General features: G+C 41.6%; 1 protein-coding gene and 1 long non-coding RNA gene across 2 annotated transcripts in view; one reads left to right on the forward strand and one right to left on the reverse strand.

Annotated features, from left to right (window-relative positions):
• Positions 1–3962: 3962 nt before the first annotated feature.
• Positions 3963–11394, forward strand: LOC116216826. The gene is made up of 5 exons (XR_004160349.1): positions 3963–4117; positions 5636–5701; positions 6911–7890; positions 10168–10270; positions 11318–11394. It is a non-coding gene; the product is annotated as an uncharacterized LOC116216826 (long non-coding RNA).
• A 180-nt stretch (positions 11395–11574) lies between these two features.
• Positions 11575–27210, reverse strand: part of ADCY5 (adenylate cyclase 5) — a 56847-nt gene continuing 41211 nt past the window's right edge. The window contains exons 11-19 of the mRNA XM_019617404.2: positions 26980–27096; positions 25929–26093; positions 23877–24052; positions 20104–20130; positions 19133–19265; positions 16868–17131; positions 16316–16520; positions 15521–15645; positions 11575–14140 (exon numbers count right to left, since the gene is read on the reverse strand). Coding sequence (XP_019472949.1) covers positions 14012–14140; positions 15521–15645; positions 16316–16520; positions 16868–17131; positions 19133–19265; positions 20104–20130; positions 23877–24052; positions 25929–26093; positions 26980–27096 — 1341 coding nt within the window. The 3' untranslated portion in view covers positions 11575–14011. The remainder of the gene's footprint in view (positions 14141–15520; positions 15646–16315; positions 16521–16867; positions 17132–19132; positions 19266–20103; positions 20131–23876; positions 24053–25928; positions 26094–26979; positions 27097–27210) is intronic.

Here is a 27210-nt window from a genome sequence, read left to right on the forward strand (position 1 = left end):
ACCAGGCTGCCCAGAGCCACATCCAGCCTGGCCTTGAATGCATCCGGAGTTGGGGCATTCCCAAAATGTTGGTTCTTTTCTTCAGGAAAATAAAAGGTTTTTCACTACGGCGTTCTTAAAATACATGTTATATTATGACAATTTTATTCTTTAGCTTAGATATCTATTTTGTTCTCAGCTCTAAGTGTTCATCTTTTCAGGGCATTCTTGATATGAGTAGAGATATGGGCCTATTCAATGAACAACTTATCGAAGGAAAAAGTCTACATGAAAATAAGCAAATGAAAAAGAGCACTTAACAAGATGATTGGGGTTTTTTTTGTGTTTTTTTTTCCCACATTCTATGGTATATCACAATCTTGATTATTTTTGCCCAGTGGGATGTGGATGCTTTGGAATTTCACAGTCACAGGTACTTCCTACGAGCTGTGCTAAAAGAAGTTCTATCTGAAATAAGTGCTTTATGTGTGACGTCAGTAATAGTCATTTTGTACTATTCACTTAAGCAGTCTTTAATTTTTTTTTTTAAACTTCAGTGGACCTAATGTAGGAAGTAAATATGGCATGATGCGGTTTTCAACTGGGCTGAAACTTATGCTAAGATTTCTTATGTTGAGTGCTCTGAATCAGTTTGTAACTGGAAGAATTATAAACAATAAGCATTAATTTATTGCTGCCTGCATCAATGTTGGCTGTACATTTAAACTGTCTATGATGTGGCAGATGATCATCTGATTTATCTTTTCCCCACCTTCCCACAGCTTGTCTGTACGGAAGCTGTTCTGTTGTCTTCTTTTATTCTGTCTTGGTTTCTGGTTCTTTTCCCCCTTTTGGTTACTTTTAACATTGTTCCTCCTCTGAATTCCGTGCATCTCTCTGTTCAGTTATCTGTTTTCATCCTTGAACTGCTGTAGAAACTTGCCATCAAAGGGCTGTACATTATGCAAGGTTTGCACTTTCCTCTTCCTTCAGCTCTTCCAATTTTAGATGCTACTGAGTAATAGTGTCTTGAATGTGACTTTTGAGCACGTCTGCTGACACCTTCATAATACTTCACAATTGTTGTAAATTCTCTCCCTCCTTGAAAAGAGCCTTCTCTGGATGTTTGCTACACGGTCTATTCACTGGACTTCAGAATTTCCCTTTTGCTCTAAGGACAGCATAGAATCATAGAATCACTCAGGTTGGAAAAGACCTTAAAGATCATCGAGTCCAACCATGACCTAACCATACTACCCTAACTAACAACCTCTGCTAAATCATGTCCCTTAGCACCACATCCAAACAGCTTTTAAACACATCCAGGGATGGTGACGCAATCACCTCCCTGGGGAGCTTATTCCAGTGCTTAACAACCCTTTCTGTAAAGAAGCGTTTCCCAGTATCCAACCTAAACTTACCCTGGTGCAACTTGAGGCCGTTTTCCTTGTCCTGTCACCAGTGAGAAGAGACCAGCCCCGCTCTTGCTGTAAGCACCTTTTAGATATTGAAAGAGAGCAGTAAGGTCCTTTTCCCCAGACTGAGCAGCCCCAGTTCCTTCCGTCACTCCTCGTAGGGCATATTCTCCAAGCCCTTCACAAGCCTTGTTGCCCTTCTTTGGACCTGCTCCAAGGCATCTCAGTGTCCTTTCTGTACTGAGGTGCCCAAAACTGAACGTGGTGCTCGAGGTGAAGCCTCACCAGTGCAGAGTACAGGGCAGTATGACTTCCCTAGTCCTGCTCACCACACCATTCCTGATACAAGCCAGGATGCCATTGGCCTTCTTGGCCACCTGGGCACACTGCTGGCTCATATTCAGCTGACTGTCCATCAGACACCAAGGTCCCTTTGTATCAGGCAGCTTTCCAGCCACTCCTCCCCAAGCCTGTAGGGTTGTTGGGACCAAAACGCAGGACCCAGCACTTGGCCCTATTGAAACTCATGCATCTCACAAGAAGATGTGCTCTGTGTAGTGTAACTTCTACTTATGCTGTCCTGTTAAAAATATGGCACGCTACAAATGAACTAAGTACAATAAATGAGTTGGGTAGGAAGTCAGGCACAAGTGTTGTCACATGGCATGGGAGAATTTAATGTTTTTTGGTTGTGCTGATAAACCATTATCTGTTACTTTCTTCTACCTGGAGTTGGGTGTGTATCCAAGCTGTAGTGTTTTAGCCTCTTACTGCTAAGTAGTTGACCAAAGCAGTCCTTTCCTGTACTGAAAGTTGTGTGCAGTGAGTAACAGGGCTAAGCTGTGCATCAGAGAAGCAGGAAGTGCAGATTATGGGTAGGATTTTGTTTCAAATGTATATGTAGGTGTTGACAGGAATTAGAAATAGGGTGACAATGTGCTGATATGTGAAATTTTAGGTATTTATTTGGTTCGGATAGATGGACTATTTTCTGAGCTTTTTTTTTTTTTTTTCCTAACAGAGGAACAGTTCTTGGATCAAAATTCCTTTTTGCCTGATGGTGTACCCATTTTAATTTTTTTTTTAATAAATGTTCTTACAAGTAATGCAGTATCTTATGTCTTGTAAATTTCCTGAATTGTTATCTAAACTTCAAAGTTTTAGTTCAGAATTTCTGATTTCTTTGATCCTTGGCTTGCTGAAGAGAGTTTTTGATACAGCTGTTATGATCCTTGTAAGATCTGTAGATGAACTGAGTTGAGGACAGCTAACCTTTGCCCTGTCTTATCCAATACTCCTTCATTCTTATCGTTCTGTCTTTATTTTATTGTACTTAAATGACTTTTTTTTCCTTTGATAGTGAAACTGAGATTTAGTAAGCCCAGGAGAGCTTCTGGACATCAGTAGCAGTGCCCTTTAAAGTTTTTAGGTTTATTTGTTTGTTTTAATAAGAAGGAAAAATTATGATTTCATGCTTCTTCAGAGTCTCTCTTGTTTAACTGACAGCACTGTTTACTTTTCCTCCACATGATTCCAAAGAGGCAATTTTAAACACTTTAATACATGCTGCTTTACAGTAACCTGGTTACACCAGCGTGGAGAGCTGTGTGTGAGTTGTTAGAATTCACTGGAGAGCTGCTTTTATTCCCTAGTTAGTGCTCATCAGTGTGACATCGCTTTGGTCATTTTTTTGTTTAGTTTCTGCAACTTCATAAACTGGATGTGTTCTGAGTGCACAGCCAGGATTGACAGCCCACTCTCTCTATTAGTGCTGCGGCTCATTAACCTCATTCTTCACATCTTTACACTTGGGTGGTTCCAACAGAGTGATTTAAGCATGGTTCAGCAGTCCTTTTGTTTTCCCTGTGTTGCTAAGAGTTTTGCATCACTTCTTCATATTTGCTTTCTGTTATTAATTATGGAAAGAGACAGTCAGTGCAAACATACACAACTGTTACCTACTTGTGATGTTGATAAGCCCAAAAGAAAGAGTATTTTAATTTTAATGTACTTCTAAACACTGTGTGGAAGGCCTGTATGAGGTTTTGAGGTTGGTAATGAGCTGTAGTTTCAGAACTCTTCTGTTTCTGCCTTTGATAGTACTCCCTGGCTGCATTTTTTTAAGGTAGAGGAGAGTAATAGGCTCTGCCTCAGAGTGTTCCAGTTCAGCAGGCAGCTAAATAAGTCTTGATAGTTCTGCTAATACATTAGTGTTAAAGAAAAACGAAGATTGTGAGAGGAGCTCCTAAGTGTGTGACCTATTACCTGGCTATTAATTGTGGGCAAATTTTACTAGCAAGTGCATCATTTGCCATTGATTTCCTGGCATGTTTAAGCAGCTTTCAGGACCTTACTGAGTGAGTTGAATGTACAAGAGTTAAAGACTAAATATAGTGAGACAAGTTGCTCTTAGATTAATGGAAGGAAAATATGCTTTCCTTCAAATCTTAAAACGTTTCCTCTTCTTAAAAAAAAAAAAATGCATTTTGTAGTTTGTTTCAGCAGCCTCCTGAACTAGAAGACACTGAAAAATTAGATTAATATTTTACTATATTTTTTTTAATATACCACTTTGACTGAGTTTTTCTTTTTGTCTTTTTGCAGCTCCTCACCAACGTCTGGAACCTGTGACTCTGCCCGGGATTGTCTCATTTGTACTTAGTCTCTTGTGTGGAGCATTGAATTTAATTCGTGGCTTTCATGCCATAGAAAGTCTTCTACAGGTATTGTAGCATGTTTATGAATGTGAGAGTTGTGCGTCGCAGTAATCATGCTGTCATCTCTGAATGTGCTTGCTATGTGAAGTAAGTCTTGCCAGCTTTATTTTCACAAATATTTGGTTGTGAGGTCAGATTGTTATTTGTGACACTTACATTGTTTATAAGCTGTGTATCCTTTCTGAGAGTGGTGCAATGTTCATTAATGTTGGGAAATACAGAAGTAGTATTGTTGAAGTTGGTGAGTGACCAACGCTCTCTGTAGATACTTTGGTAGCGGTGGGTATGTGAACACAGTGTTCTAAATTTATACCAGGATATGAATCACTTTAATAGATACTATGAAAAAAATATTTGTGAGGAAATGATGGACAGCTGTGAAAATCTGGCCTTTTTTTTTTTGTGAAGTTCTGTGATGCAGAGATCTGGAAAGCCATTTTGTAAAATCCTTTTTTAGAAACCTTTCTGTGTTTTTGTTTATTTTTCATGAATGTTAGGTTACTTATTGTTCTTGGTGTTCTGAAAGGATTGATGCAAGGGAAACTGCTGATTGATTTCTTGTTTCCAAACAAAAATGTACAAAAAAAGTACCTCGCACCCCCACCACATTTATTTGCTTACGTGAACTCTGCTCAAACCTTTATTCTGGTTATTTAAATAGTTATATGTAAAGACTTAATGAAACAGTAATCTTGGAGGTCTCAGCAAGAGTTGAGCAAGAAGAATGAAAGTGCCCCGTGCTGTGGGGCCTTCTTGGCACATGGGTGGGATTTTTGACCCAGCATTTGTTCTGGATATTAGCCAAACTCTGTTACAACCTGTGCTTCAGCAAATATGCTGTGAGGCAAAGATTTGCTCGTGGTTTAGGAGAATACTGCATTATGTATGTAGGTCAGTTTTATCATAGAATGGTTTGGGTTGGAAGGCACCTTTAAGATCATATAGTTCCACCCCCCTGCTGTAGGCAGGGGCAGCTTCCTCTGGACCACGTTGCTCACAGCCCCATCCAGCCTGGCCTTTAGGTACAGACCTGCACATTTTTGTTGTTTGTTGTTGTTTTTGTTTTTTAAACACAGAGTGGAAACATCTGTACATATCAGGTATTTTTTTTTTCCCATCTTTTCCTTCAAGAAAACAAAATTTTCTAATAATCTGTCTGATAAGCTTGTTTTGTTTGTTCTTGTGGCATTAATGTGGAGTTGCCTGCATTGTTCTCTGTGTAGCATTTTACCACACCCTAGTGGCCAGTTTGTGTCCTTCTCTTTTACCTTGTTTCCCATTCTTGGAAGCTGCAGGAGAGTAGAGTTGGGCAAAGCTGATTTTAAAGGCTGTTAACAGTGTTTAGACTTGAATTTTCAGAGGCATCTGGAGAATGTCCAGTGCCAGCTTTGATTTAGCTTATACAGGAATCTGTATAAATGTCTGTGTAAGGCTGTCTTAACATACATTGAAGAACTGCCATAGGTGCAATCTGGTATTTCATTTAAACATTGTAAAACATTGCTTTTTGCTTTATTTTCACAGAATGAAGGTGAAGATTTCAGCTATGTTATTGCATTTTTTCTTGGAACAGCAGCCTGTTTGTACCAGGTGTGTTCTGGTGCTTGCCTAATTCACTAAAATTGAGACACATCACTCAGTCATGCATAAGTGTCAACATAGAGTCATAGAATTTTAGAAAAACGTATTTTCCTAAATGTCACAGCTACTTGGATAGAATCATTATAAAAATAATTTCTGTATTTTAATGCATTGATCAAAAACGTTGCACAGTAGATTCATACATACATCTTCTCTCTGCTGACATGTTTTTCCAGGTAGTTGATTAAGAGATCTGGTGTAGCTTATCTGTTATAATCTCCATCACTTGAGACTTTTTTGTTTACTTCAAGTACAAGTTTCTTAGCTTAAGTGTATCTAGCATTTCTTTCCTTCGCAAGGATTTGAGTATATATATTAATACATAGGCACTGCACCCAAGATTTTCTCCCACTTCATATGTTCTCATGCATCTCTTTCCTTTTAAAATCTTTCAGTCACTTTCCACTGTGTTTTCCTGTCTCATATTTTGTGCTTACATTTCATGTCTGTAGGTTTTCCATAAAGTAACCCCAGTAAATTATATTGTTCGGCTGCAAGTGTAAAATGCTTTGGCATTTTTTGAGGAACATAAATAAGTAAAAGAATGAAATAGAATTTCCCTGGCATAGATAAAACGCAGCAAATAAATAACCAAGAACATACTTAGATAATCTGGTGATGAATTTGGTTAAATATTGGTGTGAACGTCATTATTTGCTCTGTGGGAAGAAATTTCGATTAAAAATTAAACCTAAGTGATGATGGTATTTTCCTTGCAGCCCAGCAAGAACTGTCTTTGACAGATGGAAATGGCTCAAGTGCAGATGAGACAAACTTTTTTCTTTTCTTTTCTTTTTTTTTCTCTTTTTGTGGAAATGAAGTAGGCAGAACAGTAGCAGAAGTGAAGATAACGCTCACAAAAGACTGTGGCACAGTTCTGTCCTTTTAGAGATTTTCCATGTCTTTCCCAGTTTTTCCTCTGAAAAGGACGTAACGCTGGGTCTTGTTTCTTCTGAAGCAGAACAAAGCGTGTTTTTGACTGGAGATTGCCAGGAACATCCACTTTACTTTAGCAAGAGCTAAGTTAACACTGGTGTTACATGTTTTCAGTTCGACTTGTTTGCGGGATATTTTCTGGTAATTCATTAATAGCTAGAGGCATTTCTTTATTGGAAGCTGTTTTCTGTGCAGTAATACCGTTTTTTTTTCTCCTGACAGTGTTACCTGTTCGTATATTACACAGGCTGGAGGAATGCCAAATCCTTCCTGACTTTTGGGTTAATCTGCCTGTGTAACATGTACCTGTATGAACTGCGCAACCTGTGGCAGCTCTTCTTTCATGTGACTGTGGGAGCGTTTTCGACGTTGCAGATTCGACTGCGACGACCGCAGGGGAAGTCCCCAGATTACAATGTCTGACAAGTCCTGGAACATTTAGAGGCAGTCTTGTTCCAACAGATATTCACTCTCAGGAATGTAAAGCTGTTCTCCAAAAGAAGGAGCTGGCTGGATGGCGCTTTTTGGTTTTGTTCCTTTTTTTTAATAAAGCAATGTAAGATGCCTGCGGACATTTTTCACTTGCTGGTTAAAAAAACTTTTCTTTTAAAGGAACAGCTGAGGACACAGATGAATACAGAACTAGAGGAGAGAAGTGGGTCATATCGTGTAGTAAAATATATGTTGATGGGAGACTCATTTGGGGGAATTTGGGGGCATGAGAAAAGCTTTGCTCAAGTGTATGTCAATGGAAGGAACATATAGAGTATGTGTCCTGCATATCATGCAAGCTCTTCACTTCCAAAATCAGTTTTGCCTTTGTGAGGCAGTAGAGAATAGGCTAAGTTAATGTTAAAAATGCTGTTGCATATTAGCAAACTAGATTTGGAATATGTAACCTACTAAATTTTGGAATGTTTTGTTACACGTTGACATTCGCGTGAGTGTTTTCTTGATTAAAACATAACCTGGAAACTCTTTGTTTCTTGAGATCAGCTCTTTGGCACCTGTGGCCCTCCATCTAGTGCTATAAACACTTGTATGTTTTGTCACTGATGGTTTCCTTTCGGTTATCCTTGGAAAGTGGTCTGTGTGGACAGGGTTTTGTTTCAGGAATGGTCTGAAGAGTTCTGCCACTTAACCCAGGACTTCAGTGCACTTCCTCTGAGCTGTGGAGAGGTTGAAAGGAAACGGACCAGTGGGTGAGTAAAAAGTAAAAGAGTAAAAAGAGCTATTGTTCTTTTTATATACCTTTACAAATGGGGGATTGATGAGATAAACAGGAAGATAATAAATCAGTCTGATGAACATAAATGAAAAACCAAATTGGAATGTTGTTCGTTTTTGTGGCTTTATGTATTTTTATGCTGTGATAGAACCTCTTGTGTTCAAGAGGGCCATCCTTGAGGTATTCAGAGGTATTCCTGAAGTTTGTGGAATAGACCTGGAAACATCTAGCATTTACAAAATACAGTAGCAGCAGTGTTGTACCACTTTCAGTTTCTGTGATTTCTATGATCAGTTAGATTGCTTCTATATTTGGTAATTAGATGGCAGCTATCTGTGCTGTTTCATGAGATGCAAGTTGAGAGATTTTTAATGTTTGATTTGTAGTAATGTAAAAATTCACTGAAATAGTTTTTTTTTTTGAATGTATTGTGCAGTTGGATTTGGAGACTGGCAGAGCTTTACTGTGCTCTAAGGTGTCACACTTCATTCCAAAATGGTGCGTGTTTCAGTAGGCTGTTTAGAGTCAGATTATCACTAAGAGAGCTGGATATTTTATTTAGTTCTTTAAAAAGTCATTTTAGTCAAGAAAACTATGTAAACCTGAGAAAGAAACCAGGCTTAATCTTGCTCATAAAGTCCAGAGCAGTCCTGCTGCCTTTTCAACCCTAGTTGGTTGGTAGGGAAGTTCTCATGAACACCCAAAATACTGCTTTGTTTTTGGCTTCTTCTGTTGTGCATATGAGGACTTCTCTGTTGCATCATGTCTTTGGTTTATATGTCAGCAGATAATCTTGTTTTCTCTGTGACCCCTTCCTGCTGTTTCTTAAGGAATTCCTTCCTTAAGGAATGAAAACTTCCTTTGCTACAGCGTGTGGTGGCATAATTTTGTTCCAGTTCTGCTGTCATTAAAGTAGTGGATGATTAGCAGATGCAGTGAATGAATGCAACTGTTGCGTAGCAGAGGACAGTTGGGTTTTTGTTTGCTTGTTTTTATGGCACTGATTAAAAAAACAATTTCTCAAGGAAAATTCAATGATGCGTGTTTGGTAGTCTGACTTTTCATCACTTGATTATTACTACGTGCTAAAAATGTGGCTTTTGAGGATATTATTTTAGCTTGACTGTAATGTCAGGATGTGCTGAAATGTTGCGTAAGATGAAATGCAAGATAAGCGAGAGCAGCTTAGAGGTGAAAGTTGGCTGCTAATTCCCAGGGCTTCCTGTCTGCTTGGAACAATCCAGAGTTAGTGAAGAAATAGTGGGTGCTTCCCTGCTAGTAGCTGCAGATGTCAGAGTTGGACTTGTGAGGATGGATTAATGAAAGATGAATACTCTCTGGAGCAATGTGGTTTGTTTTGCTTTGAGTTGTGCCAGCCATTCACTGTTGCTTGGCTTTTCTGTGGCATCTAGCAGAAGCAGAGCCCACCTCATGCTGCGTTTATGGCATTTGTCCTCTCTGAGGTTGGAATGGGTACATCCAGCAGCCTCGGTATCATTTTGTTTGTTTGTGTTTTGGTTTTGAACAAAGTGTCACGATCTGAGCTCACTTGCAGTAAAGAATCACCCAACGCTTGACTGATTTTTACAGTGTGTGAGGTTTGATTACCCCAGAGTGCCCTGTTTGAGCTTCTAGAAGTTTAATTCATTTTTCCTTATGTGCTTTTCTTCAGTGTCTGAGCTTGCTCTTGGTGGTCTGGTCTCTTACATTCAGTATTTTGGGCCCAAATCACATAAACAGGCTCTGACTCTCTCGTGTAAGCAATGTATCTAGTGAGGGATGATAGAATGAAGGCAGCTTTCCATCATGGAATGTATTTATGTGTTACTTGGACTGATTTTTAAATATTTCAAAGCTAGCAGAGATCTCTAAGATGACAGAAAATGGTTTCCTTTGCAGATATTGTGGTTACTTAACATTCAGTATGGCTTCTTCAATATATCAATCATTTCTTTACTGAAGGACCTAGGAATGACTGATTTGGGATAATGTGCCTGTGCTGTCCAGCTGAAGCTGCACGTTTGTTTCCAGTAGATGGCAATAGATGTTTGGATCTGAAACCGTGTGCTCAAAAAGATGTAGGGCCAGCTGCTGGTGGTGCAGCCTTCTGTGTCCATGCTGATCCTGGGCAGGACAGGCCTGACACGAGGCACACACTCTCCCCACCGTGTTGTGCAGCTCTTTTGAGCAAAATGGGGACAGAGAGGTGCACAGGGACGGGAAAATAACAGCAAACCTCTGCTTCTTATAGCAAACTGCCTGCCTGCTGACTGCCCAATGCTGCTGCTTTCACTGCACTCCAGCTTCTTCCATTGAAAAGCTCCTGACAGAAGATCAAGAGAATGGAACCTGAGGTGAGTTTTTGCTTGTGTTTGTTTGTTTTCATTTGTTCTGGATTGGTTTAGCTTCAGTCAGCTACATTAATCCTGTCAAACTGCATCCCAAGTGAGCTCTCTGACTCCCCTCAATTGGAACATTGCTTTTGGGTTAGCTGGCAGACATCCTAAGACAATTTTGAAAGCTCCCCTTCCCCCCGTAAGTTCAAACTAGAAATGACTCTCTTCAGAGACAGTCAGTAAGGTCAGTGGACAGCAAATATTTCCCTCTAGGCAGTGTTTTTGGCTGCAACTTATTCATAAGTAATGTAATGTAGGAAGATGGGGTCCAGGTGTGCTGGCAGTGCAGGACACCTGTAACAAATGCAGTGCCTCCTACAGGTACCATTTCATTCTGCACAGGCAGACATAGTGCAGCCAGCATTCGTCAAAATGGTTTTTGGATGGAAAATAAAAAACTGAGGGAAAACAGAGAGTGTGGGCAACAATCCTCAACTTACATGAGAGGGCACAAAACTGTTTTTCCTCCCTTTGGGAATACTCTTGTCCAGCTAGCCCCAAAAGTGACTTCTGTCAGGTAATGTCCTGAGATGCTGCTTTATGATTATGTAGGGAGACACACAAAATATGAAGCAACTCCCCCAGCACCTTTCTGAGGCTGGTTTTTAAGCCTGTCATTTAAGAACTTTATCCCTTCTTCTTAATGCAGTTTTAGTCTCAGTACATATATGAAATCCCACCTAACAAGGAACAGATTTGAAGTAAATCATTCCATTTTTACCTGCCTATATAAAGACCTATGAAGACATATGAACTGAAAAAAAATCAGTGTGAAGATGGAGCCTTTTGTTTCCCAGTTACAGCTCAGGCTTCTGGGGATTGGTGTAGATAAGTGTGGCACTTAGTGGAGCAATCCAGCAGCAACTTTAACCTAGAAAACTGACAGGGGCTGCATTGCCCAAGTGGCTGCCTTCTTTAAGGTGTCTTTGTGAGGTAGCGTAGTATACAGCTATGGAATGCTTTGGAAACTGATCTACTTAAAATACACTTTTTTTTTTTTTTAAGTCAGCTATTCATAGTGCTGCTGTGAGGATGTGTCAGCTGTCCCAGGACTACCAACTCAAGGTAAGTGTGTACAGCATCCGTGCACTAGAGGGGAGTTGGGCTGCTCCCTGTGCAGGCAGGGACTGGGAGAGCTTGAAGTGGGTCACAGTACAGTACTGGTGTGGCCCCATCATCCCTCCATAGTTGAGAACTGACTGCTGCTCTGTGCCATCCAATCTCTTCACTAGCCAGCTGCATCTAAAATAAAACAGACACGCTTTACAGTGAAACAGTGTTTAATATAGTTAAATTACTTAAATAGATTTCAATTTCCATGGGAAATCATAACTGTCTCCATTTTTGCAAGATCCAGAGTAGAGTGTGTGAATACCCCTTGAAATGATCATGACACACTGTCAACAATCACAGCTAGAGATACGGGGGACTTGAAATTTCATTGACAACACAACCTCCTAAGATGAATCAAAAGTTAAGACGACTGCAGATGTTCATAAAGCACAAAGCAAACCTAAAAATGAGTGTATGGCACGGAGGTAATGGAGCTGAGTGAGGGGATCAAAGGGGGGGGAAAGAAATGCATAATGGTGTGATGCAATGTAAGCATTCTGCGAATCAGGAGAGATGTTAAGGAGCAAAAGTATAGTACAAGGGCAGACTTGGCAGTTTTACAGAAGTCAATATACTATACTTTTCAGAGATGTTTCCAAGGGGAAGGAAAGGGGCAATGCCATTTAAGCTCGCACTTAAATGGCTTAATGCTAGGGTTATGCTTAGCAATATGGCAACTTAATTAAGGTAGACCCATGGATTTTTACTTATTCTTGTTGTCAAGTAGGAAAAAATAAATTACCACCACAGTGCAACCATTAAGCTGTTAGTACTACAATAATTCTGCCCTGAGAAGAGTGGAAAAAAACTTTATTAAACGTCAAAAGATTGGAGCCACTTTTAGTGCTAGCCAAATTCAATATCAAAACTCATCCCTCCTAGAATATAAAAATATAACTTTTTAAAATCTTTTCTTTTCTTTAATAAAATATCAAGGGATTTTTCTTTTGTAGCTAGAAAAGGTACATAAATGGTATCAGTGAACTGTTCATAAACCCCCGCTAGTGATAAAGATGTCAGACACAATATCAATGGCACTGTATTTTAAGGTCACTCATCTCATACATACATTGCCATCAAAGCCTCTTTTTGAAGATCAGCTAAATAACTCCTGAAAATGGAAAATGTGACAGTTTAAATAAGTGCTTACTACAGGAAAGTCAACTCTAAGCTGCAGTACATAGTTCTTTGTAATGTCAAATGGCAGTTACAATATCAGACGATTCTCATATCATCAGATTCTATCCATCCATCTCTGAAAACTGCTTTTTTTCCCCCGAATAAAAGTTCAACTTTTTTTCCCTCATAAGAGTTCCTGTTACAGTTAATTAGAAGATTTGCTCAGAGCTTTTTAACATGCTTGACAGATACTGTCTCATTAGCTAAAGCTCATAAAATAAGTCCTGTTTCCATTTGTTAAGATGCCACCCTCTGTGTGAATGCTGCATTGAACTTTCGTACCCTGTTGGGTTGGTTTTTTTTCCTCTTCTTTGGGATTGCAGATTTTTCTGGATTTTCCTTTTAAAATGCATCTGATTCAGCCCAGAACCTCACCTGTTGTTTGATTGTATAGTGATAATCTGAAAACTGCCAAGTCTGTGTTCAGAGTATTATGCACAAAAAATTACACAAAAGTCTAACAGGTTATATACACCTCCCAACACACCTTGGTGTGGACAGCCTGCCTTCTAATTTATATATAATTTACAAAATATAGAATTTGGTATTTGTTAGATCTCCATGTTTTCAATATTACAAAATAAAAAATACAAAAAAAAAAACCAAAACAAACAAAAAAAACCCACAACAAATTTCAGGGGAGTTCTCTCCCACAAAGCGTCTCTTGTTTACATCTAGTCTTTCCCATGTAAACTGATATATACCAAGGATGAGCACAGAAGACTTTGTAATAAATATGTTTGTCGAACCTTCTTTCTTGAGCTCGATCTTCCCCGTCGGTAGATGTGCCAGCCCCGCTCAGAAGAGCAGTCATTGAGCCATGTAAAAGAAGAGAGAAAAGAAGGCCAGGGCTAAAACGTCTTTTCACGCTAAAACATTAACGATGCCATTCTAAAAGGCCTTTTTGTGTGCTGCAACAGTGGGTGTCAATTTTGAAAGCCCATTCAAAACAGCTAATAAAAGCACAGTGGTACACTTCAAATAGCTGGCAGTATGGGATGGAAACGTTATGGGAGTGCAAATCCATTCCAAAATAATGCTTTGTAGTGAATCATACATTCCTTCAACCAAGTAAATGTTGTGTTGCGTCAATAAATACTTAAATAGCTTCTTAGATCATCCTGCAGTAGCAGCCTTTGTAAAAACTCCAAATTCACATCTTATCTGTAAATGCTGTAGTACACATCTTTGGTCGGTTTAGCACTCAGCCAGGAGCAAATCCCAGGTGGTTTCTCTCCATTGCCTTTGGGAACAGGTGGCCAAAGAGTTTGCTGATACCAGCCCTAGAGTCACTGTGTGAAATTTCAACTGCTTTGCGTTTTAGATTCGCTGCCAAAAAGTGATTCTTCTCCGAGTCACAATCTTCTGTAATGCAGATTCCATCTTTGAGCGATGCTGCAGTTGGTGCTAACTAATTGGAGGCCCTTCATTTAGGAAGTAGGTGGTCATTTCTCCTTTGCCTTTAACCTTAATGACCCCTCGGTATTCCAGCTGATAGTTGTTGGCTGCTAAAACCTGGTACATGTCTGTGGTAACCTGCGGAATAAGTGAGAGTTAACGTATGCCTGTCATGCTTTCCACACAGTCTGTTCATTTGCTTTTCAGGTGAACAACAGGTAACGTTAAAGTAGGATCATTCTGTTTCTAAGTTGACTCTCGTATCAGTCACTGAGAGATTTGACATCAAAAGTTGCAGAACAAACACAGCCTTTAGAAACTGAGCAGCTACAGAAGCCGTGTGGATGACATAAATGAATAAAATGAAGGTACACGAGTTGGAGAGAGCTGCATTTTCCACGACATAACTTTTAGGTATTTTGCTGCTCTCAGTTACCAACTAGGGCTCAAAGCATAATTTGCAAAATGCTATCAAGCACCTCAACTAACCAAACCTCAAGATTTTGAGATCTGACTCAAAGCACTTGAGGTTTTTAGCCCCACCGACAGACCCATCACGTGAACATCACATAAACATTAACTCCTCACGTGAACATGAACTTTTTTAATCAAACAAGCACCACAAAAACAGCAGTAAATTCCTGTTAATTAATTCCTATCTGCTCAATGGCAAACCCTTTCTTACTTTGTATTTTCTCATCCCTCTTCAGGTAGCTTCTAATATTTCCATGCCTGCCTTCCTATTGCTGTAATGTTGCTGTGTTGTTTTGATTAACTTGAACAAAAATTGTTTGGGGACTGTCTTGTGGGACAGTTTAACTGGTGTTGAATAAATACTGATCCGGTTATCTGACAGCTGAGTTGGAAAGAGACAGCATGGCTTCCCCTCTCGGATTTCACATCAGTTACTGTAATTATTTTTTACATCTCTTCAGTATTTTCCTAGGGAACGACAACCTATAAGCGTGGGCATTGGATCAGCAAAAGCAGGACAGTGAAATGAATCACTGGGAATGTCACTGCCTGAGCTCCAAGGAGATGCCTGGATTACAGCTTTCCATTAACCAATTTAACTGCCCTCACTCTCCAAGTTGTTACTCCCATTCCAGTAATGCCTGGCTCCTTGCTGGCCTCACAACAGGGGAAGCACAGCAAACAGAGAAGTGACAGACAGAAATACATTTGTGACTCAAGTCCTCGCAAAATCAAACAGCCCGCACTTGTGTGCAGTCCCACAGCACAGCCATCAGCACGGGTGGGCAGGCATCACAGCTGGAAGGAAACTCAGCTCAACGCTTCCATTCGGAACTACTTTGCAAGTGTTTAATCCACTGTTACATTGGTCAAAATTAAAAGGCATAACTTGATGCTACTGCTGGCATTCCCCAGTTTGCTTTTCTCTCAGTGCTGTGTAAGCAAATATACGACGTAAATGAATAAAAATTCCAATTCTGATTAAGTTTCAAAAACCGTAAGTGACACAGGCAGTATAAATGAGTTTTCCAGCGAGTGCCTTACCTGAATTCTGTCGGGCACCCCTGTGCTGTCCATTCTGCTGGCTACATTCACCGTGTTTCCCCATATGTCATACTGGGGCTTACGTGCCCCTATCACCCCAGCTACAACAGGACCAATATTGAGGCCTAGAAGCAGGGGAGAAATGCATCATGTATGAAGCTTGAGGCAAGTTATTTTTCACGCAGGAAAAGACATTGTAAAGAAAAGTTGGCTTCTTTGATCAGCTGCTCAATCCACAGCTATTTTCCAGTGCCAGACAATGGGATAAGGGTTATTTGCCATGCAGCTGCCAAGCACTGGGCATCTGTACCCAGCTACTGTGATGCTGGGCAGTTGCAAGATGGGCACCGTGGCAGCCTGAAAGCCTCCTGAGTAAACTCAACACTGGACATCCTCACTCTTTAATCTCTTTTCTCGTCTCTTTTATTGTCCAGTACCAACTGTTGAATGGCACCACTGGGAATGTGGGCAGGAGAGCACATCACAAGTGCAGTGAGCCCAAGCAGAACCACCCTGTGTGACCATGCTGTGATAACAGATTCTGTGCACAGAGGACTGTTGCTCAATCGCTCCTGGTTCTCCAGGGAGCTTTGGTAATAACATCTCAGCTTTAACTGGACTGCTCTGACATTTCACAGAGGCTGAGGCAGGCAGACTATTATTTTCCTGTCACTGGGTACAGAACAATCAACGTCCCTGCACAGCTAAGGTAATGTCTGTGTTGTTTTCTCTCTGCAGGATCCCCAGCTCAGAATGACAGCTACCAATACTTAATCCCATAAACAGTAACATTACCTATCTTCATCTGGAAGTTGTTGAATGAGTGTTCATTAATGTATTTCATTTGGTCCATTAATCTCATGGCAAAATCAGCCAGAGCTTTGATATGAGTCTTCCCTTCCTTGTCATAAGTGGAGTCGTTGAGGCCTGACGCAGCCATATATGTACTGCCAATGGTTTTGATCTTCTCCAGCTGCCGAAATTGGTCTTCACTTATTATCTGTTACACAAGAGAATTGCAAGGGAACTGGTTAAGCTTGTCAAATGCATACATGCTGGCACGTCCTTGCCGAGTATCTTGCCTTGGTACAAGCACTACAAAGTGCTGTACAGAGTCTCCATTACTCAAATTACAGAAGGAAAGGGGATTAATCATTCTGAGGATGGACAAGGGAAGGAGAGGGATTTTCATCTGAAAGAAAAAGAATTAAAGACTTCTGGAGTGAGGAGAAACGAAACATGACACGAGGATTCAGTAAGCCACCTTCCTTCATAAGCTCAGCAAAGCCCAAATAAATGAACTCATCGCTCAGTTTTCTTTAGCAACACAAATTTTCTGTGACTTACCTCATCAAAATCGGCAATGATCTCATTGAGCAGCCTCAGACACTCCACCCCCTCATTGTTGGCCTCCAGTTCCACGTAAAACTCAGAGAAGTTGCTTATGGAGGCGAACATGACAGCCACACACTCACAGGACTGGTAGTACAGTTCATCATTTCGCCGCTCCTGAGCCAAGAAATGGGCTGCCACATCCTTCGGCAAAATGTTGTGGAGGAGGCGTCTGTTATAGGCCTGCAGCTCCTCCATTTCTTCTTTCTCTTCAGTGGCCTAGTTTAGGAGGGTGAGAGTGACACACGTATCTTTTGGTAACTGCTCTGAAGGAAAGAAAAAAGCTGAGCACGAGCTTGCAGGGAGGACAGAAATAGCAGAAAGGGGGGAATGGGAAAGGAGGGCAGAGATGAGCAATGCAGGATCACGTTTTGCAGAGGAAGACTGCGTGTCTGTGTGCACGTGTATATAAAAGCCAAAGGGCTTTTTGCCTAGCTGAGTACATGGTCCTTCCTTTTCCACAAGGTTTATGGGGTACAATGATGGTCATAACATACACTTAAAATGGAGCCCATTGGACTGACAGGCTGAAGAGGATTTATCACCAGCCCGTAAAGCCCGTGGCTCCGGTGGCAGAAGGGGAACATCTGGGCAAAGGGGACCATGAGGAGAATGGGCTGCTTTGTTTTGTTTTAACTGATATGGATTTGAGACTGGAACCAGAACTTTCAGAAGGATTCAATAGCTCTTGTCTTTGCAGATTTGCTCAGTACTAAACATTACCTCAAGTCATTGTTTCAAGTTTGTAGGTAAAAACATAGAGGTGTTTGCTTCTCTCTCCTCTTTTAACCCAATATAAGCAGCAATATTTTACCCCTTGTTTTACTTTTTGCTATTTTGAAAATTTCTGGGGAAAGATCAGTGGACAAAAGCAGGGGCAGGCAATAACTGCAGAATGCACAACAAGTTGAGGGGACACACTGAGCAGTTCAGCTTATGGGTGCCCCAGAGCCATCCTGGGGCACCAGTCAAAATTCTCCTAACACTGCAAAGCCCTTTGAAACAGGTTTTCTTTTAATTATTATTATTTTTTTTCCCCCGATGACTTTTGCCACTGCTGGAGAGCTGGAGTCAAAAAGAGAGCAAGTCTCCTGGCACTTTTGCACTCCATCATGGACTAACACAGCACAGCCATCCGTATCAGCCATTACGTAGAAGGGATTACTGTTCCAACATCCCTCTGCCACATGCTGGCAAAGGAACAAACAGGAGCTGCAGACCACTTCACATCTTTTCTGGTTTCTAAAACAAGATGTTTGAAACTGGAAATGGAGTTAAGCAAAGAAGGATGTTTTAGAAGATATGTCCAGACAAAACAAGGAAAACATTTGGCTCTGCCTGGAGAAACAGTATGCTCAGACTTGGAACAGCCAAGTCGGCTCATCTCTTCTGTTATTTTAACATTTATAAGTGAGGATAACAATGTTTGTTGATCTGCTTCCTAAGGAGCTTTAATTGCTTCTTCCACAGTGATCCCTACTAAAAATCAGTGAAGCCTGTTATTAGAATGATGTTCTAACTATCCAGAAGGTAAAAATAATCTATAGGAGACCTGTGTTCCTCCAGCTGTGAGCCATGGGCAGAGCTGAGATGCGTTCTGCTTGCTTGAGAATCACAAAGGACCCTAATATCACTGATGGGCACACAGAGTAAAAATACTAACAACAAACCCAGGGATGGGAGCAAAGCAAGGCACTGCCTGTAGGATGTTGGTTACCCAACACCGCTGCCTAGTGGCTAATGGAGCCTGGATACTGAGCCACTTCAACTGCTTAAGACGACAGTGAATGAAAATCCAGCTGTGAACCTTTCACATTCCTGAACACAACAAACTGAAGCTGAAGTATGGGAAACAAATCAGCAGTGAGTAAGAGCTGCTTATATTTACAGATGTTTTATTACAGGTTCCTGCAACAGTGACATGCTCAGGTGCCCGAGTTTGTTAGCCTGGATCTTCAGATCTATGATCTCCTATGGCAGGGACCATCCCAAGTGCATTTACGAGGAAACAGAGGGTTAAAGTAAATGACCAGGATAAAAAGCACTCAGAAGGCGAAGTACAAAAGAAGAAATGAACATGACTAATATGCCCAGTTATATGTCAGATTCAGCTTAAATTCAAAGGCATTTTATAACACTCTGAAACTTATGAATAACTCAGCAGTTTCATACTAACCCCAAAGACTCCAGTATTCCTCCAACACAGTGATACCCACTAACCTGGAGTTTCCAGAGGAAGTCAAGCCTTGCAGTGGATTCCACTTGCTGGGCATGCAAGTACAGTGCCAGGACGAAGACGGTAATGATGACAGGGGTGACGATCTTCAGTGCAACTCGTGTCATTGCTGGAGAGCTGTGGCCAACAAGGAGCAGGACTGCCAGGTTATTCTCAGTGTGAAGGGACACAACTCAGCCACACACCCCAGTTCTCACTTCAGGATTAACCAAGCTCTGAAGAAATGGCATTTTTCTTTCCCTTGAAACCCACATTGGTCAAAGGAAAGCGATACCTGAAAAAAACCTCAGGACTTTGGACTACAGGTGCTGGTTTCTAAAGCAGGACCTTGAAATTAGAAATGCAATCCAACTTCCTAACAAGGGTTAACATCAACCTAAAAGTCATTTTTAAGAGAGCAGCCATACATGCTCAGCCACTGCTACACTTGGCAAAACCAAAATGCTGACACCTCTTCAGACTGTATTGACTGTGTCTCTTGCACTGCGTTCACCAGCTTCCAAAGTCTAGAGCTGTTCTACACTTATTGCTTTCCTAATTAGCAACTTCTAAATGTCTTTGTTTTATAGAAATTCTGATAGCTGAAAAGAACATTAGCATACATTTCCTACCCTTCTGGCAAGCCAGCAAATAAAAACGGTTTGAATACCAACGTTATACAGCATGAAAACATTTTGATAAAAGCTTTAGTTTGTAACTCCAAGTATGATCTATGAGGTGCTCTGTAAAGCAAGTTCTCACAGGGAGAAGGGTGCTCAGGGAGCATCAGTTGAGATAAAAGGGCACTACTCAGTGCATTTAGGGCATTTGTACTGCGTTGCCCCAGAACACAGCAGTGCACATACAAGTACCAGGCGCTGCTGAGAAGTCAATGTGCTGATACTGCGCCTCGGGAACAGAAAATTCCTACTGATAAAACCCATACATACAAATACGTAATGCCAAAGTGACTCACCATGGTAGCGTTGAATTTGTTGACATGCTAGGGGAAAAAAAAAAAACAACAACACAGACATGGTTAGTGGAGTGCTTTGCTGCCTCCAGCAGCCGCCCCTCTGCACATAATGCAACAGAACCTCTGCAGTGTGGCACTGCTGACGCTGAGCGGGGCTGTAGCCCTTTTAAAGCAGTCAGCAACAGAAAGATGAGGGGAGAAAAAAGGACCTTGTCTGTGACCGTGCCACGTGGTTAACATGGTTAAAACATCTAAGGAGCCTTCAGAGTCAGAGAATCATTTGGGATTTTAATGTCAGTGTGGGATATTTAGCAAACGCTTGTGCATCTGTCACTGCTTCATTAGGTCAGGCATTAAAAACTGATTTAAAGAAGCTTTGGGTGAACGGCTCATGAGAGATAGTTACCTTCTTCCCCATGCATTCTAACACGGAGACAAGCCTAGCCCCTTTACCCATCACTACTCACTTCTGCAAGGTGCTCATCTCCTGTGCTGTGCTCAGCTACACGTACTTGGGAGCACCAAGAAAAGCCCGATGCAGGTTGCTGTTACTGCTCACTGCACTTGGCATGCAAAGGGCTCCTATGAAGCAGAGCTGCTGAAGATGGAGGGCGAGCTTTTCTTACAGTGAGAGGATGGAGAAGAGCTTTCTGGTAGGTAGCAGCTGGCTGAGTTCCTGACTGATTGATTGCTCTAATGCTGCTGGTTTCTTCTCAAGTGTGGGTAGAGCATTAGGTAGCTGAGAATCAATATATGTATCTTTTAAAATACTGTTTATATGGAAAGCAAGCAAGCACTGGATTTGCTTGTCCTGACTATAGTGACATTGATGCACTCAGAGATTTGCAGGCTACTAATGGGATATAGCTCTAGCTGAGAATCTCACATTTGGGCAGGTGTGTCAGTCTGCAGCTTGCTCATGCTACACAGAGCTAGAAATGATCAGAACTGAAAACACTGAGGGAGCCTAACTGGGCATAAAATTAAAAAAATAAAAGCTACTCTCTAATCTTGTTTGTTAAAGATAATTTAACAGCTCTGAGCATACGATTCCTTCTGACATGGATTCTGCAACCCGTGCTGCCTTGCACAGATGTTTTCCCTTGGCCAGCTCCAGCCCTGGCCACAAAATGAAGCCCAGGTTGTGTCTGGCTGGGGACAAAGCTTTGGGGCCAGCTCCTACACTGCAGGATGGATCCAGTTGGAGCTAGAGATGCCTGGTGCATGCAGCATGGCTCTTCAGCTCCCCTAAATCACTGCCTGGTCAGGGATGACTGCCTGCTCTTATTATCTCTCAGTCTTATGACCAGGCTGTGGTAGATCTGACCCTCTGTGCTGGGCCTGCAGCTCACTGTGGGTGTTATGCTTGCTTTAAAATCCTCAGCAGTAACACTGACTACAGAATGCAGCAAACGAGCTCACACTGGCCCATTGCATCTTGAAATCCAAGGCATTATTTTAATCTCCTGCATAGCAAAAAGGTAAGGCAATAAACAGTAGTTCTGTGAATCCCGTTGTACTTCACGTGTCACCTTGCTGCTGTGGCACTGCAGTCAGGATGAGCAAATCCCAACATACTACAGTCAGCTTTTCAGTTGCTTTCATGCTGGCTGGTTTGTATACAGAAGTGTGAAGTGACATCTGCATCACTTCTAATTAGTCAGAGCCCAATAACGGCTACAGAACAGACAGTAATTATGGAGCTACAACGGGCATCCAATTAAAGTACATTAGGTCATGGTTGCTTTTTTTTAAAAAAAAAAAACAATAACCAACTGGACATTAAGGTCCATCTCTGAACCATTTGTCACACGCTGAGCTCCCACTCCCCAAATGCACGAAGGGACTGCCAGGCTTTGGGGCACTAAATAGCTGGCCTTGGGCTCTCAGCACAAAACAAATGCAATTTAATGAGAGATAATACAGCACCACACAAAGTTATTTCTGGGAAAACCTGCTAACCTTCTCCACTTTATTACTGACATTTTGATTGTGGAATGACGTAAATTATACTTCTAAGTGCTCTAATTTCACTTAGTGCTTGACTTACAAGAATTAAATGATATTTGGGATATAAAAAGCTTTTGTTTCTTGAATTCAGTTAGAAAACGTGAAAGAGCTTCCACTGTTGGACTACACATCATCTGCAAAAAGAAGTGAGGGAAAACCTCATTCTCCCATACCCTCACAGAAAGCTCCAAGGGATTTCCTATATGATTTTATGTGTATGAATTAATAAAATAATTTAAGCGATTACTGCCAATGGATGTAAAAGTCACACTTCCATCAATTAAGGGCTATGCAGAAATGGTAAAAAAATCATAGGATATTTATGCAGAGAACAGAAGTAACCAGGCACATCCAGCTTGTGGGGTTGAATGAGTATCAAGAAATTTGAGCAATTACACAAGCTGCTTTTTAAGCATACAAAACACCATAGGACCACAGACATATTCTCAGTGACCCTCCTGTCTCAAGACTGAAGCAACCATAGCTATAATCCTTGACTGGTAATTTACCTAAACTGTCCTTTAAACCATCAGTGTTGGAAACTTTTCCTCTTCAATTCTCTCTGTCCTTACCAGATCTTTACCATTAGAGAGCTTCTCAGTGCCTATGCAAATATCCTTTGCTGTCATTTAAGTCATGACTTCATGTTCTACCCACACTCAAGCACAACTGTTGTCCACAAGGGGAAGCAATCAAAACAAGTAGGTAACAAAACAATCCAACTCCAAAGCTGTGGAGGAGGACAAGTTTATGAATATGCCTCAATTAGCTCCCTGACATGCCCTTCAGGAGAGGGGCAATCCTGTCATTGGATGGAGGTTGGAACCGTGATTATTATGAAACCTGGTGAAGACAAACTACCTTTTGTAGCAAAAAGACACCTTGCTTTTTGCCACTAGTCCAGGTCCCACAGCTGGGGGTGTTGTGGTGAGACCAAGGTGACGCAAACATATGGCCAATAGCAGCTGTAAGGAGATCCCTAGCCAAATATCAAACACCACATGATGCCACCTGTACAATCAATAGGTGCACAAAGGTTAGGCTTAGTAAGATTATCGCGATGGAAAGATAATCAAAAGAAATAGGAATGCTCACCAGCATTGTAGGCTCACTGCAAACTCCACAAGGAGCCATATCCAGAAAGCGATCCTTCCTCAGTGTCAGTCAGCACTTAAATGGGATCTAGGAGAGGTGGAGCCAGGCTCCACCCCTTCTGGTAGCACAGGTGAATTGCCTTCACCTATGCTCACACGGCTGACTCACTGCTTGCCTCAGGTGATCAATCAGAGGTTCAGGCTGTGATCAGCAGTTCCGTACACAACCCCACCTGGCTGTGACACACCAGATGTGTAAATATTGCCGTGGTTCATTATCACATCCCTGAGCCACCTCAAATTTGCTGGAGATGTTTTTCTTTTTGAGAAAAGACATTTCTATATTGAGAGTGTATTATCAGAAGAAGTGAGAATGACTAACTGCTCCCCATTTCAGGAAGAAAAATAACACAGATCCACTCTGATTGCAGTTATATTTTGTTATTAATAGGCAGTTCATTAGTCAAACCCCAGATTTAAAAGTTCTTAAAGAGAACTGTGATCCCCAACTCTGAAGAGTTTAAGTGGCTTTAATTTACAGCCATGCCTGCCCTGACACCATGCACTTCCCTTGCTTTCACCATGGCCTTGCTACTCCCATCCAATGCTACGCTGGAGTCACTGGCTGAAAGAAATTAGGTGAAGATTTCAGAAGTGAAAGGCACTTACTAGGTGTTAGCTGTAACCAGGAGATCTGCATTGTCAAAAAGGTTCACCCCTGGCACTTCCACAATGAGAACATATATAAATTCAATGATTAACATAAGGATCAGTTTTCCAATACAGCTGATCTGAAGGAACACAGAGCAGGCCAGGAGACTCAATAAGACACTGTAGGTAAAGTACTGTATAAAGACAAAAAGGGAAAAAAAAAACAGAAGAAAAATGAATGTCAGCAGGATAAATCAAATTTGAAAACAAAGGAAACTGAACAGAGGGATAAGAAAGGGATTGGGAGTCATGTGTTTGAGTCAAATGAACATGTAAACTGGGTTCTACTTGTGGGATCCTCCAACATTAGAGGGGATTTAAATGTTAAATCTGAACTGAGGACAAATACATTGTTCTGCTTTGAACACTATTTGTTTTACACTCCAGAGGCACAAGGCTCACAGCTGTAGACCCAGAAGTTTGTGCAGGCTCACCCTGGACATAGCTGTTAAATTAGCAGAAAGCATCAACCAATTATGCTGGAATATTTCCTGTTTTAAACTAAAATTCTGGTCTTGAAGTCAAGTATTTGCACATTACACGAAACCAAGGGTATTAAGAATTCACACTGTCGTGACTTACACATCCACTTGAGGCCAACTGGAAGTCATTACCCTGCTGATGTGACACACTGATCCTCTGGCAAGATACAGGCTGGACACACTCCTACCAACACTCTGATCACTGTTTCTACCAGATGTTGCAGGAACAACACGTGTGGATGTGTGGGAGCAGAGCCTCCTGCCATGCTTTGCTTTAGCAGTCACTAGGCACAAACTTCTGCCATTATGACAGCTGAGAGTTTAGCATGCCAGTGCTTTCAAATGTGGTTGCAGGTTGTGAACTCAGTGTATAGCTCCTGGGAAAGTTGGTATAGATATAAAACCAAGAGAGGCATGTTATCCATCTCATCACTTTCCAGGTATCAAATCTGTGAGACTTTAAGCTTCTCTCTGTGCAGTCAGAGTGTACCAGACTGTATCAGAGGTCTGAGACAATCCATCCTTTTGAAAAAGGTTAAAAGCAAGCCTTACTTGAAGGACAAATATGCTTATGTTCTGAGCTTATTTACTGATAGTTTATTGCTGATATTCTATTTGAGAAAATCACTTTACAGCTTGTTAATTGCCTCCGCAGCTTCTAGAAATGTGTGGATGTTCCTTGCGGCTGAAGGGTAGGATCCCACAACATCCTGAAAGCACACTGGGAGCAATAGGCAACCAGCAGCACCAGATCCAACATCCACCCTGCAGAGCACAGGGCAGGGTCTCCCCCTCCTTAGCCCACTGAGCAGCAGAAGCTCAAAGTGGTGACAGCATCCTCTCTGTGCACAAGGGCTACTCCCCATTGCTTAGAAACATCCCTGTCCTGAGCCATCATCACTCCTCCCCACCTTCTGATGGGCACAGACTGTTTTCAGTTCTCCATCGTGCCAGATTTTGCTACTGGGTCTTTCTGGGACACACTAAGGGCTTTTGCAGGGTTGAAAGTCAATGTCGTGCTAGTCTGAAAAACCTCACTGAATCAGACTGTGACAACATTTCCATTAGGTTAAATGGAAACCTGTTCAGTACGACACCAGGGATATCAGTAGTATCTTGGATGTCTGTATGGTTATAAATCAGCCATAAATCTGAAAGATCCCCAATAACCTAGATGACCATGACAAAAAATCCCAAATCCTTAGGGTTGTGACCTAAAAACTCATGTAAAGATTTTGAATAGCTAAGCAAAAAGGTGATTTTCCTGGAAAAGTATTCTACCTCTGTGTAAAAGGTATTTGCCTTTTGCCATTAGAAACAATAATAAAAGCTTTCCAATGATCAGCCCTGAGGGAACTTAAACATGAATGTGGATTCACGACAACAACTTCAGACACCTGAGTTTGTGTTGGCCCTATAAGATCACCCAGGAGCAAACTCCTTTCCTCTGAATCATTGAGATCTATTGCACACTTTTACTCCCCCTTCTCAGATCAAACAAATGCAACCCATTTATTTCAAGCAGTACCTCTGGAAAGTTGCAGTTGGGCAAAGGACTGTCACAGAATCCCTGCAACGTGCCCAGGCTGTAGTTGGAAGTCAGGTTGCTGATAAGGCATATGTCCACCCGGTCAGGAGTGATGTTGTATTCTGCAGCCATGCAGCTGGCAAGATCCACAGTGCTGCACATGAACTGAAGAAAAAGATGGGATTAAACTGAAAGGCTCAGACAAGGAAGAAAAAAGCAAATAGTTTGTAACAATTAAAGAAGCCCTTGAAAATGGCTCCAGCAAGGGAATTAAGCAATGTACAAAATTAAATCACCAGGCTGTGTTTTACTGTGTATACCAGTAAGCACTGCCTCAGCTGAGGCTGTAACTGAAAGCAGAGAGCCATAAGGAGCCTCTGGAGCTACTTCCAAGTCTCAGGGCCATCTCTAGTTTTCTCCCTTTCTTAAAAATTGAAGTAGATATATGTAGGGGATAGAATATTAAAGTGGTTCTTTTAAATACTTGCAGCCTTGAAGCCATTTGTACAAGTGAGAAAACAGCACCTGCAGGGTCCTAGAGAATAGCCAGTCTCCCTCCAAGCCTGAAATCAGCAAAGGTGGTTGCATGCAAAGCAAAACCAGCCCGGTCCCAACAGTGCAACTTAAAGCAAAGTCTTTACAGCCCCTGGTAAGCGATAACTACACTCGGAGCAAGACTTGGCACTGTGCAGACGGCCAGAGCAAAGCCCATGCACCACTTCAGTGCCACTCACTGCTGTGGGAGTTAAATGATGCACGGGCCTCGTGCTGGCCCTTCGTGCTGGGATAAGTGTCAGACTGGGTGGACTTGTACAGAATCAGGAAAGAACACAGGCCGAAGTGAGCGCTAGGCACACAACAGGCTATGAGCATGCAGCTGTCTGCCTCCTGTTTCCTCTCTGTGCCTGAAAAGCAAAAGGGGACTGACCTCAGATACTGTGAGCATTAGGCAGGATTACATTAAAGCCAGTGGTTGTAAGGGTCACGCTGCTGCAGTGAGTCAATAAGAACCATAAAGAACTTAGTGGGCTGAGGGAATTGATGCACGTACCATGTTGACAAAGGCAGAGAGGAAAACCAGGATAATGGCAAAGACTCCAACTAAGGTACTATTGGTCCTGGACTGTACAATCTTCTTAGAAAGAGTCTGGAGTGGTGCTGGGAAAAGCTGGATGTGGGAGAAAAAAAAAAGAACTAAATAAATATATGAAATCATTGCTTATTTTACAAATTGCAACTTGCATTTGAGCTGCCCACATCCTTCAGCGCGGTGTCTGTGTGG

The sequence above is a fragment of the Meleagris gallopavo genome, chromosome 7 (genome assembly GCF_000146605.3).
Source record: "Meleagris gallopavo isolate NT-WF06-2002-E0010 breed Aviagen turkey brand Nicholas breeding stock chromosome 7, Turkey_5.1, whole genome shotgun sequence".
NCBI classification, from domain to species: domain Eukaryota; kingdom Metazoa; phylum Chordata; class Aves; order Galliformes; family Phasianidae; genus Meleagris; species Meleagris gallopavo.